The sequence below is a fragment of the Amphiura filiformis genome, chromosome 1 (genome assembly GCF_039555335.1).
Source record: "Amphiura filiformis chromosome 1, Afil_fr2py, whole genome shotgun sequence".
In the NCBI taxonomy this organism is placed as follows: Eukaryota; Metazoa; Echinodermata; class Ophiuroidea; order Amphilepidida; family Amphiuridae; genus Amphiura; species Amphiura filiformis.
Window position 1 is genome coordinate 82,673,590 of NC_092628.1, and position 13,329 is coordinate 82,686,918.

General features: G+C 35.9%; 1 protein-coding gene across 12 annotated transcripts in view; it reads right to left on the reverse strand.

The window, feature by feature from the left end:
* LOC140154973 (endothelin-converting enzyme 1-like) overlaps positions 1-13,329 on the reverse strand; it is a 237,286-nt gene that overhangs the window by 49,662 nt on the left and 174,295 nt on the right. For all 12 annotated transcript variants that reach the window (XM_072177711.1, XM_072177676.1, XM_072177654.1 and 9 more), the window contains one exon: positions 805-929. In XM_072177711.1, coding sequence (XP_072033812.1) covers positions 805-929 — 125 coding nt within the window. The remainder of the gene's footprint in view (positions 1-804; positions 930-13,329) is intronic.

Sequence of the window (13,329 nt, forward strand, 5' to 3'; positions counted from 1 at the left end):
TTCAGTCAATAATTGATTATTGATCATAGTGCAAAAAGCCATGATAACCATTCATCAAGTGAACGTTTTATATACGTAATACGTGCATCAATTGCACGGAGTGAAGCAAGGATTTGTTTCTGCGTAAATAAAGTCTTCACTCCTTGTTAGCCCTGCGACCCAAGCAGACGTATAGCGCAGACGTGCTCAGGATGATTATTTAGATTGGTAACATGATGACGATTATAATGTCATCATGTCTTGCATGTGAATCAAATTCAATTATACTTTCTTATGATGCGATGTAACTCTGGTAAGACTCATTATTAAAACTCACACACCTTGTATTTTGATCAGTTTAACGTAAATTCATAATAAATTGTTATACTCAATTTCTGTTTCATCTTGTTTATTTCGAGATAGTCATTCCCGTTCCCGTTCATTCCCTCATCCCTTGGGACTCCAAATCTGGTACCTCGCTCTTCTTTCCCATGACTAATTCCCCAATTTAATAATACATTCCTCCAACATAGTAGGCTTACCATGTTTACATTTTGTTATCAATTGTTTGATTCTACAAAATGAAATCTGTTCCCAAATTAAAAATGTCCACTGACATTATCAAAAATCAGCATCATACAAAATATAATAATTATGAAGTCCTCGCTGATTTTTAACTTAAGATTGTAGAAAAGCTTACAAATACAGACATACCTCAAATGTCCATTATGTGTAACTTAATCATCATTCGGTGCAACAGGTGTCATATCTTGTACCAAAGAAAAAAGATACAGAATAGAATGCATAAAAAGCAATAGTACTGACCGTATCTATAAGATCTAGGAGCGGCCTGGCTCGTAATTCCTCTATGATTTCATCTTCATCCAAACATGAAAAATAGTAGTCTTGTGCTTTCTGTTCTGCTGTACTTGTTGTATTCAACTCACCCTCTAAGATAAAGAAAATGATCAGAACAAAGTTATTAATAAAGTAATTTATATTATTTGCTTGATTTTGGCCCTTGCAAGGATCCGCCAACTTGCTACCAAATCGAGGTTCTCCCTGCAAACGCATGCGTAAAAAGTGCACTTTTGTTTTTTGCGCATCTCTAGCAACATGCCAGAAGGCTTTTACAAAGCTTATTGAAGTATGCGTTTGATAGGCATACGCACACACAACATGTACTTTACGGGTAGAGCCTCGTGCAAAGGGTCAATATCTAAGCTTGAATATCTATAAACGAATCCAACGAGCCAAGTGATGGCCAGAATTCAGTCGGTTATTACTGGGTCCCGTCTGCACAAAACTGGTGTTGTTACTGCCCAATTGGGTGGATTAAATCCGCTTAAAAGATGTTGAATTGTATTGTGTTGTAAACTTTCATCATTCTTTTGTCTACGTGTAACACTGGTGATAGAATGCTGTTTAATATCCCGGCCAAGGCCACATCATTTCACATTTTAGGTGGAATAGGCCAAAGGGGGGACCCATTTATGGTGGCTATTGAGGCGCAGGAATGCATGAAATTGGATTTGTCTATATGTCTGCAATCTCCTATCTACCTAGCTTGTTTGAAAGTGATTGCACACCCTTGTGCATTTGAACAACACACACACCCACCTGTAGACCCAACAACCCTATTGGGTTTGTACTATCCAGCTACAGACACATACATTTTGAGTTCTATTTGCTTTACCATGGATTCTATTAGTTGTACTATCCAATTGTGGACTATTCCTACACATCCAGTTTAAAATACTGTAGTTGTGATTTATATAATGGGTGCTGTTTTTTATCTCGTAACCCTCTCCAGGATCTGTGGATGTCCATGGTTTCGGTATCATGTGTGTGTCCAGGTATGGCACCATCACACAACCACACACAATTACATCCGTATCTATTTTTTACAATGAGAATATTCAATTATTCAATTTGATTTCACTTTCCATCATGATTTGATAAAAAAAACAGGTCAGATATAAAATATGTACCTTTTTGAATATATCAATTCATTATTCCAAAGTACAGCCATATAGTGTACAACACAAATGTATGACAAAATTGCTCCACACTATATTACAATTACAAAACCAGACATACATTTTTCACTCTCTGAACGGACTAAAAAGTATTGCTGGCTGGTTAAGAGAACATATCCCAGCTAGTGGATGTGCTAATCACCACATTAAAACTAAGTTGACAGATGGGTCTGTTTTTACTCTATCTCTCTTGAGAGTACAACAAGTACGGTATCTCAGAATGGGCATAGACTGAGTATCGGAATGAACAATGTATTAATGATGAATCTATATACCCTAGTAAGTAGCTATGGCGGCAGAGAAGAAATGGAAGTAAGTTTTATCGCTTTCCTACTACAACAAAGGAGGGAATTTATCATTGATTACCCTTTCAAATTTGTTCACACTCAAATTCTTTACAACCCTATTCTTTTAAGTGTTATAATTACATCTTACCTTTCTTTGCAAATTGAAAGCCTCTTTCTATACTAGTACATTCAGCTATTAAGTTTTAACTATGTGCAAATTACTTCTCTATTCAAAAAAATTGTGAATTACACAATTACCACACACTCTTTGCTTTTGTGGAATTAAATTGTTCCATATACATTGTACTTACTAATTTGATTTTAATTGATAACTGATAATTTGATAATTTGTGAACCTTTCATCTCAGTTATTTTCTTACTTTTTCAAATTTTCAATTACTTGCCTAAAGTCATGTAAACCACACCAAGGCTGTTTCAGCAAAAGGCAATTAATAATCTATATCATTTTATCATTTAATATCATCATCATCATTATTATTATTATTATGTAAGTGACCTATGTTTGTTAAGTGGGGCAGTTTCAAGGCATGATTATAGTTTCATATCAAACAGTTTGCTATACAAGTACAATTAATTCCTACTATCTTATGGTGTTTTGCCAATTGTGTTTCATTATCTGAAAATGCCCCTAATTTCGCAAATTTTTCGACAAGCATGAGTACCCGCGGATACACAGAGTGCCATAACCAGGGGTCAGTGTCAAAATATTGATTTTGTAACATTAAAATTCCAAGTTTTAATTATTTACAAATCTGATGAATATCTTCAAAAATATTTTATGTTTGCAATATGAAAAATCAATTTTTTTATCAATTTCATATCACAATGGTATCTAGTAGAGAACAAACCAAAATTGCGATGACATCATGTAAACCAATGTACTTTCATCTGATCATCTAAATTTAGCACCTGTAAGCTAAACACCCACTGTCTACAGAATTAACATTCAATTTCCACTTACAAATTTATCTTATCTCATCAAAAATGATACCAAATCAATCTACTACATGAATGATACAACATAACAAGCAAAAACCTATTAATATTCTTATAAACTGATGAAATTCATTATTTTACTGGGGCTTGATCTCTTCAAGAATTTGCTGGGTGTCCCCATAGGGCAACCATAAGTTGGAGTAATACTACTGTGTAATATATGGAGTATAGATCAATGGCTGCCTGAGTACAATTCAGCGCCTGTCACTTTCTGTACATTCTTACATGTAGTCAGCGAGTCCATATCTCATTAATGTATCAGCATTTTTCATAAAACAGAGCTCTCTCTCAGAGATGGTACTGATGCCATTCATTGTCACCAAGCTTGTTTTTGATAACTCTGTTTTTATCATAAGGTATATAGTGACTGTTGATAATTGCTACATTATAATTTCTTGTGCTAGCATCAACTTCTACGCATACACCAGTTTAATCAATCACTCTACTACAAGCCCATAACCAGGATTTATTTTAGGGGGTGTGGGCTATATTAAGAGGGGGTCCTTTTGGGAGGAAAACAGTTCAAAGAGCTTATTTCAATGTTTTTACAGAAAAAACAGTTCTTTTTTCTAATTGGCATTTTTTTGGGTGCATCGCACCTCCCTCCCCAGGTACGGGCCTTTTCTACTGTGACTGGTTTCACCTCCCTCACCAGGTATGGGCCTTTTCTACTGTGACTGGTTTCAACTCCCTCACCAGGTATGGGCCTTTTCTACTGTGACTGGTTTCACCTCCCTCACCAGGTACGGGCCTTTTCTATTGTGACTGGTTTCACCTCCCTCACCATCTATGGCCCTTTTCTACTGTGACTGGTTTCACCTCCCTCCCCAGCTATGGGCCTTTTCTACTGTGACTGGTTTCACCTCCCTCCCCAGCTATGAGCCTGTTCTACTGCGACTGGTTTCACCTCCCTCCCCAGCTATGAGCCTGTTCTACTGTGACTGGTTTCACCTCCCCAGCTATGGGTCTGTTCTACTGTGACTGGTTTCAATGCTCCTCCCTCCCCAGCTATGGGCCTGTTCTATTCTGACTGGTTTCACCTCCCTCCCCAGCTATGAGCCTGTTCTACTGCGACTGGTTTCACCTCCCTCCCCAGCTATGAGCCTGTTCTACTGTGACTGGTTTCACATCCCTCCCCAGCTATGGGCCTGTTCTACTGAGACTGGTTTCACTTCCCTCCCCAGCTATGGGCCTTTTCTACTGTGACTGGTTTCACCTCCCTCCCCAGGTATGGGCCTTTTCTACTGTGACTGGTTTCCCCAGCTATGCGCTTGTACTACTGTGACTGGTTTCACATCCCTCCCCAGCTATGGGCCTGTTCTACTGTGACTGGTTTCAGTGCTCCTCCCTCCCCAGCTATGGGCCTGTTCTATTCACGATATGCGCATGTTTTCCCCCCAAATTTTCTAAAAGGTATGTATTACACTGCGTAATTTGCGTAAAAGGATTGTTTTTGCTATGTTTTTGCCAGAAATTCAAAAAAGGTTCATTTATAAGAGTGATTGTATAGCAGAATAACAATATTATTGTTTTAAGTCTACCAATGTGGCACTAGAGTCATGCAGGTAAAGACGTTCACTCCCTGTTATATTGCATCTCATTTATTTCATCCAGGGGGCAGCTATTCCTTTGCAACCTTACCCTCCTATATCTACATATAATTCACCTGCCAATCTTGTCATATCCCTGGGATCCACTGAATAAGACAATTATCTCACAATAATATCTATAAGGTTTCATATTAAACCCTCTCATGCTGTCACATTCTCAAGTGACTTGCTACAAGCAATAATGCACTAAACCTTCTAATTAACACCGAGTCAAAAGATAGAGGGGAATCCCGCAGTAACATATTCACTCAACACTTTTCCTTTCACATGATTATAGCATCAGACAAGACTGTATTGTCTTTCATTAATTATACTTGCTGCTATTGTTGCAGCATGATCACAATGACACAGGTGAAGTATCATTGTTTCTCATTTGATGTGCACAAATCTTTAGTACTGAGAAAACTACTTCCCGAACAAATCCTTAAGAAATTGGTTAGCTGTTAGTGTGTGTGTGATGGGGTTGTACTGTAATCCTACACATCCAAGAACCTAAATTTGAAAGCATACTAGTTTTCACAGGACCTATTCCCTCCATTCCAAGCACCAATAGTGCAACATATGGATATAGGCCTATAGAACTTGCATATTATTAATTCCCAGGATTCTTTTAATAAGGCACCAATTTTGGAGGATGAATGTTTCAAGTTTGATATTTTCTGCAAGGTGGTATGGTGTGTGTCTTTCATTATATTCATTCACAATATCTCTCTGAAAATATGTTTTATCAATAATATAAATAATTTCTTCTTTTTTCCAATTAACACAACTAATACAGATGACATGTCTCTTCTGCACATAAAATGTTATAAAAGGTAGTCAGTTCTCCATGGAGGAATTCATATGGTACATACAAAGCTCTCTCTAAGCAAGTCTAATTCACATGCTCTCCACTCTCTGGCCTTTGCAATCAGTTAGAAATAATTAGTCATTTTCTTCATATAAATCCTGTTTATATTATGGCTTTCGTGCATCATTAGTCTATGATATATTACTAAATTGCAATATCTGCAAACTTGACCCATTTTGGGGAAATAAATAACCCAGAATCTTGTAGCTGCTACCAGAGTTACAAGCTGTTAAGCCAATTACAATTTTGATTAGCTTTTTATGCCTACTTGTTAATACTTATGCATATTGCATTACTCTGGGTGATACACACTACAGCAATAAAGAGAACCAAGAGGCCGCTAGTATGACAAGATATGCCCACATTTATCATTTCATATATCTATTGGGCGTTCCTCAAATATTATGCCTCAATTATTTTGGAATTTCATCAATTTTGATTTAGTATATGATGTATGCAAGCAGATATGTAATGAAACATTCAATAATGTGGGCATTGATATCATTAGAGGACTACGGTAACTATCAATTTGAGATTAAATCAAGTGATGATGGAGCAGATTCACAACGAATGTAAACTCTTGCTACTATGAGCAAGAACATTTTATCAACTCAAAAAGAAAGAAAAAAGAACAAAACTGAAAGGAAGAATTACAAATTAGTACAAATTATACTAACTGCTAACAAGTGTCAATGAGGTAGTAACATAATGTTACTACTATCAATATTGAGCATAATTTCATCACAGATAATACTTTTAAAAGCAGCTGTCTACCACCAGCATCATTTATTTTGGTATTTATCCATCTTGTCCTGATGTCAGTGTTAATGAAACACTGTTTGCCCCAGATAAACAGTCCCATAAACTAATAAATTAACACAAATAGGTCAAAGTATATATAGCCCAATCTATTTTTTGCATAAAAAAATCAGAAGTAACTCCTTGTGCAATATGCTGATGGCTATTCCATTGTCAATTTTGCTGATCAAGGTCATCAAATTGCCCATGACAGGATAAAAGTAGACATGCTTACTTATACTCTATTAATGTCAACTATTGCATTGAATAGATTGCTGCAAAAATGTTTTATTAGCGCATGTATTGTTTAAAAAATTTCACAAGCTTAATTAGGGTGCATTTTAAGGGTTCTGGTCAGTTATGAATGTATTTGAATAGGAAGAATTCCTCCTTTGATGCAAAATAAGTTACTTTAACTTTTCGCAAGTTAATAATATTATAGTAAGAGTTTCCGTAGATAAATATTTTATATTGTGAAGAAATTAAGATTACATAATATTCAATAAATTTGCAATGCACAAATTTCTATCAAAATTGCGGCCAAGAATACTATCCCAATTCAAAATTACTAAGACTTGAATAGCGAGGTCACCGCCGGGGGTCAGGGATCAGGCTCGAGGTTACAATCACATTGATACGCATTGGTCACATGTCCAGAAAATTTTCCCGTGTTGACTGCATGAGGAACACCATTATTAGTAATGGATAGGCAATGAACTACTCCTTCATTTCAATTGATTGAATACAATAAAGTTCAATTACAATACTGATGAATGGAAAAAAGCAAAGGCCAACACCCATAACTAAATGATGTATGCCAACAATAGATTGAATGCAACATGTGTAATTTATAATAAATGCATTGGATTTGTAATTGACATAATTGACTACTGATTTACTCCCTGTGAGATAGTTGCTGTATATAGAGATCTAAGCAATTCTGCTTGTATCCAAAATGCAGGCTTCATTTAAAATTTCAAGAAACTGCTCATGACACATCAATTTATTTCTAATTTGAGTGCTTTTAAGCATTTTGCTGTGCATCGTGTAAACTATGAACTGACTGTATGTTGCTATGTTTTAGCAATTTTTAGTGGAAGACTAGGTGTTAAGGGAAATGTCACATGTTTTGTGAGGGACCATGGCAGCCTAGTGTTGTCTTTGGCACTCTTATTGTTGTCTTTGCATCTGTGGTGCTGATTTCACACCCTTTGGTGTGGGATTTGCATCTACAGTTTGTGAGGGTGAGTGTTAGGGTATAGCACCGGGATGTGGGGTCCTCCCGTGGATCCTGTGGTGTTACTCTTTCGCAGTTTGAGGTGTATTTAATTTTTTGTGTATTTATACTAAGTTTATGTACTATTGTCCTTGTTTTACCAATTTGCATTGTTACCATGAACCCAGCAGTTGAGTCAGGACTGCTATTTTTAAAATGCATTTTTAACTTTGCTTTATTTCAATGTATGTTAATGGTAGTTTTTTAAATAGCCTCAGATTGAGCATGTTGTGAAAACCTACTTATGCTTCATATGTTATTTACTGAAGAAAAGATAGCAAAACAAAAATTGTACATATGATTAAAAATGCAGTGAAGGACAACAAAACTTACTTAAATGATGGTTAAAATGCTACTGAAGATAGCACAACAAAACCTATGCAATCTACTGAAGATTGCACAAAAAAACCTACGCAATTGTGTTATGCTATCTACTGCAGATAGCACAACAAAACATATGCAATTATATATAATTCAAATGCTATCTACTGAAAATAGCACAATTCAAATGTTATCTACTGAAGATAGCACAACAAAACCTATGCAATTGTGTTTAAAACATATGCAATTATAATTCAAATGCTATCTACTGAATATAGCGCAACATGATCTAATCAATTATGCTTAAAATGCTATCAAGTGAAAATAGACAAAAAAACACCATCTACTGAATATAGTGCAACAAACTATGCCACTATGCTTAAAATGCCATCTAATGAAGATAGATCAAGACGTATGCAATCATGTTTAAAATGCTATCTACTGAAGACAGCACAATAAAACCTATGCAATTACGTTTAAAATGCTATCTACTGAAGACAGCACAACAAAACCTATGCAATTGTATTTAAATAATATCTGCTGAAGATAGCACAACAGGTATTTATTTAGAAATAAATCCATTTTTAGATTTTAGGTCTTTTTGCTTGGTACCCACTGTAGTGCATCCCATAATTTTAACCTAGTACACTGCTTAGTCTACACTTCACCTAGTAAGATACAGGACCTTCTCCTCTTCCAATCATCTACCAACTACCAAAATCCCAATTTGGATTTACATTCCACTTTTCACAGTAAGCTATGAGGCCCTCTTTTCCTAGTTATTTACCCAGACTGTTCCATAACATATTGTAATCCCACTTTGGATTTACGTTCAATTTACCCAGTAAGATATGGGGGCCCTCTCTTCCCAGTAAACTACACTCCCCAGTAAGCCACCTAGGGCGAGTTTCCCGACAGGAGTCTTATTAAGCCGTAGTCTTAAGGTGGCCTTGAGGCTACTAAGCCTAGCCCGCTCTCGAAGCCCGAGTCTTAACTCTAGCCGGATTTCTTCAACGCAAAATTTAACCTAGTCTTAGTGGCCTTGCAGGCTTAACGCTTGACAACCTCGTCCCTTTCAACCAGCGACTTAATTGTATAGGCTGTTGAAGGTAGATGTACATGAGCTGTGGTCCTCACGGTTTACCGTACTAACAAGGTTGCCGTCTCATTATCGCAATGTTCCCGGCGCAAAGACTAGCCTGGACTCGCGGTCTTGTGCTTGGGCTTATACCGTACACAACTTGATGCAGGAATATTGTGTCTGTTTTTGTGTCTTTTTTATGTATTATTTTATTTGCACTTGACTTTTTATGAGTCCAACTTGTATGAATGATACGCCTATGCTTTATACTCGTGATTTTTTCTTTGCATCCCCAAAAGGGTAAAACTGTAAGCCTAATGGAAAGGAATCTGTGATTCCCTAAAAGGAAAGCAACCAACGTGCTATCTACTGCTGATAACAGTAGTCTTCTCAGATCTCACATGAAGTTATCTCTTGGTACAATATTTATAAATATTTAAGTAGAAGATAGCAATATTATATGCATCTTATCCGTAAATTCAGTTTTAATACTGCATGCATTATTGTTTCGTGTCAAATATTTACTATATCTTTACCAATTTTGTCCTTCTTCTATTGGTATAATATAGGCACTCCAAAATAATATTGTAATAGGCCTACTTATGAAAAGTACGAGTATTAAACTATTAAGGCTTGGATAGGGACAAGTGGTATCATATAGGTCTTCATATTGATGATGATGATGATGATGATGATGATGATGATGATAATGATCATGATGATCATGATGATGATGAAAGAATTTTTTAAAAATTATATCGTTGTTAAAAAAACCATCATTCAAAATGATTAGGTCTTATGATAGGAACAGCTACTTAAAAAAATTCAACTAACTCAAATGAACACTAAAATAAAATGCTGAAATGTTCAACTAAATCGAACAATTACCTACCCACAGTGGCGTAACTAGACATTTTCATTTGGGCTGGGTGGGGAAAGCGGGGCAAACATAATAAATGAGGGGCAGGCATCGTTCATGCTGTTTGGGTTTGTAAGGGGTGGAGTGGGTCTGAGGAGTTATGGGATCTGCTTGGAATGTGTCCCCGGAACATTGGCGTAGCTTTCTTTTTGACATGGGGGGGGGGGAGGTGGGATTGAAAAAAAATTATGGTACAAATGCCATATTTAAGGTATTAAAGCTGGTGACATATAGGCCAATGGTACAAAAGTGGGATTGATGCAATTTATTCAACCTTAAAAATTGAGTTTTTAAGGTTAAAATGACCAAATAATGAGGTTAATTAATAACTCTCAGAAGTAGGCCTAATTTATCTTTTTTTTTATGGGGGGAGAGCTCCCCGCCCCCCCTAGACGCGACTGCTTACTCATGTTAATTGAAAGACCGTCAAAAATATGAGAGATAAACTTTGCGTTACAATGTAAATAATTTGTAAATTGAAATAGACCAAGGCTTACGACCTAAGACCTGCTCTGAGGCAGGGCCAAGAAAAGCCGCTGTAAGCCTGGTCTAACAGGCTTGCGTGAGACTACTGACTACAGAAGACTGATTTCGAGAAATGCAAATTTTACTGAAGCCTGGGGCTAATCCTACAAGCCTGGCCCACGGGCTAACGAAGCCTCGAGGCGATGGTAGCCGGGCTTCGGGAAATACGTTTTCAGTTAAGCCTGGTCTTCCGACCTCTTAAGCCTTGAGGCTAGACAAGCCAATTGCTAAGCCACCCGTCGAGAAATTCGCCCCTAGGGTACTGACCTAATGCGCTGACCCATTCCAAATACTGGAACATAAATAGATTTTGGTAGTGGTGGGTGAAATGGGTTTTTTTTCATCCAAACATTATATCCGACTTACTCCTCCTGAGACAGATCGTGATGTGCCTAATTCCAAGAAATCTGAGCGACACCAGAAATTACCCATAACACTTTTCATTGGCTACCACAGACAATAGACCCTGTCCTCATTGTAGTGCTGTTAGCCCCAATCAGCATTAGTATACAAATAAACATATATTCACTCAACTTTATTACTAAAGATAGCATAACAAAACATATGTGACATGATCAAGGGGAATGAGTCACATGTCGGCCCTGGTCGAAAATAAGTTCTAAAGAGGACATTTAGAGCTTTCAGAAACTGAAAACCCCATGTTGATACGACTTTTCTTTGTGAAGTTACGTCAATTTATCAATTCGCTGAAAACAATATAAAACAAAAGAATTTTAACACTTTCTTTGCCAATATCTCAAAATCAATATTAGCGACATCCGACTCATTTCCCTTGATCGTGTCACATATACAGTTGTAATTCAAATGCTATCTACTGAAGATAGCACAACAAAACCTATGCAATTATTATCCAAATGCCATCTACGGAAGATAGCAAAACAAACTACATGCAATAATTATTCAAATGCTATCTACTGAAAACAAACTAAATGCAATTATGCTTAGAATGCTATACAGTACTGAAGATAGCACAACAAAACCTACGCAATTAAAATCCAAATGCTATCTTCTGAGGAAAGCAAAACAAACTATATACAATTATGCTTAGAATGCTATCTACTGAAGATAGCAAAACAAACTATATGCAATAACTATTCTAATGCTATCTACTGAAGATAGCAAAACAAACCAAATGCAATTATGCTTAGAATGCTATCTACTGAAGATCGCACAACAAAACCTATGCAATTAAAATTCAAATGATATCTTCTGAGGAAAGCAAAACAAACTATATACAATTATGCTTAAAATACTATCTACTGAAGATAGCACAACAAACTATGCAATTATAATTCAAATGCTATCTACTGAAGATAGCAAAACAAAACCTATGCAATTATTATCCAAATGCTATCTACTGAAGATAGCAAAACAAACCAAATGCAATTATGCTTAGAATGCTATCTATCGAAGATAGCACAACAAAACCTATGCAATTAAAATTCAAATGCCATCTTCTGAGGAAAGCAAAACAAACTATATACAATTATGCTTAAAATGCTATCTAATGCTATCTACTGAAGATAGTAAAACAAAACAAATGCAATTATGCTAAGATGGCTATCTACTGAAGATAGCACAACAAAACATGTAATTAAAATTCATGTGTTGCTTAAAATGCTATCTACTGAAGATAGCACAACAAAACCTATGCAATTAAAATTCAAATGCTAACTTCTGAGGAAAGCAAAACAAACTATATACAATTATAATTAGAATGCTATCTACTGAAGATAGCAAAACAAACTATGCAATTATAATTCAAATGCTATCTACTGAAGATAGCACAACAAACCTATTCAATTATTTTCCAAATGCCATCTACGGAAGATATCAAAACACACTATATGCAATAATTATTCTAATGCTATCTACTGAAGATAGCAAAACAAACCAAATGCAATTATGATTAGAATGCTATTTACTGAAGATAGCACAACAAAACATGTAATTAAAATTCATGTGCTGCTTAAAATGCTATCTACTGAAGATAGCACAACAAAACCTATGCAATTAAAATTCAAATGCTATCTTCTGAGGAAAGCAAAACAAACTATATACAATTATAATTAGAATGCTATCTACTGAAGATAGCACAACAAACTATGTAATAATAATTCAAATGCTATCTACTGAAGATAGCACAACAAACCTATGCAATTATTTTCCAAATGCCATCTGCGGAACATATCAAAACAAACTATATGCAATAATTATTCTAATGCTATCTACTGAAGATATCAAAACAAACCAAATGCAATTATGATTAGAATGCTATCTACTGAAGATAGCACAACAAAACATGTAATTAAAATTCATGTGCTGCTTAAAATGCTATCTACTGAAGATAGCACGACAAAACCTATGCAATTAAAATTCAAATGCTATCTTCTGAGGAAAGCAAAACAAACTATATACAATAATGCTTAGAATGCTATCTACTGAAGATAGCATAGCACAACAAACTATGCAATTATAATTCAAATGCTATCTACTGAAGATAGCACAACAAAACATATGTAATTAAAATTCATCATCATCATCAGTCGGCTGCGGAGCTACAAGCTTTCTCCAACTGTTGCGATCTTGGGCAAGCAAAACAATTC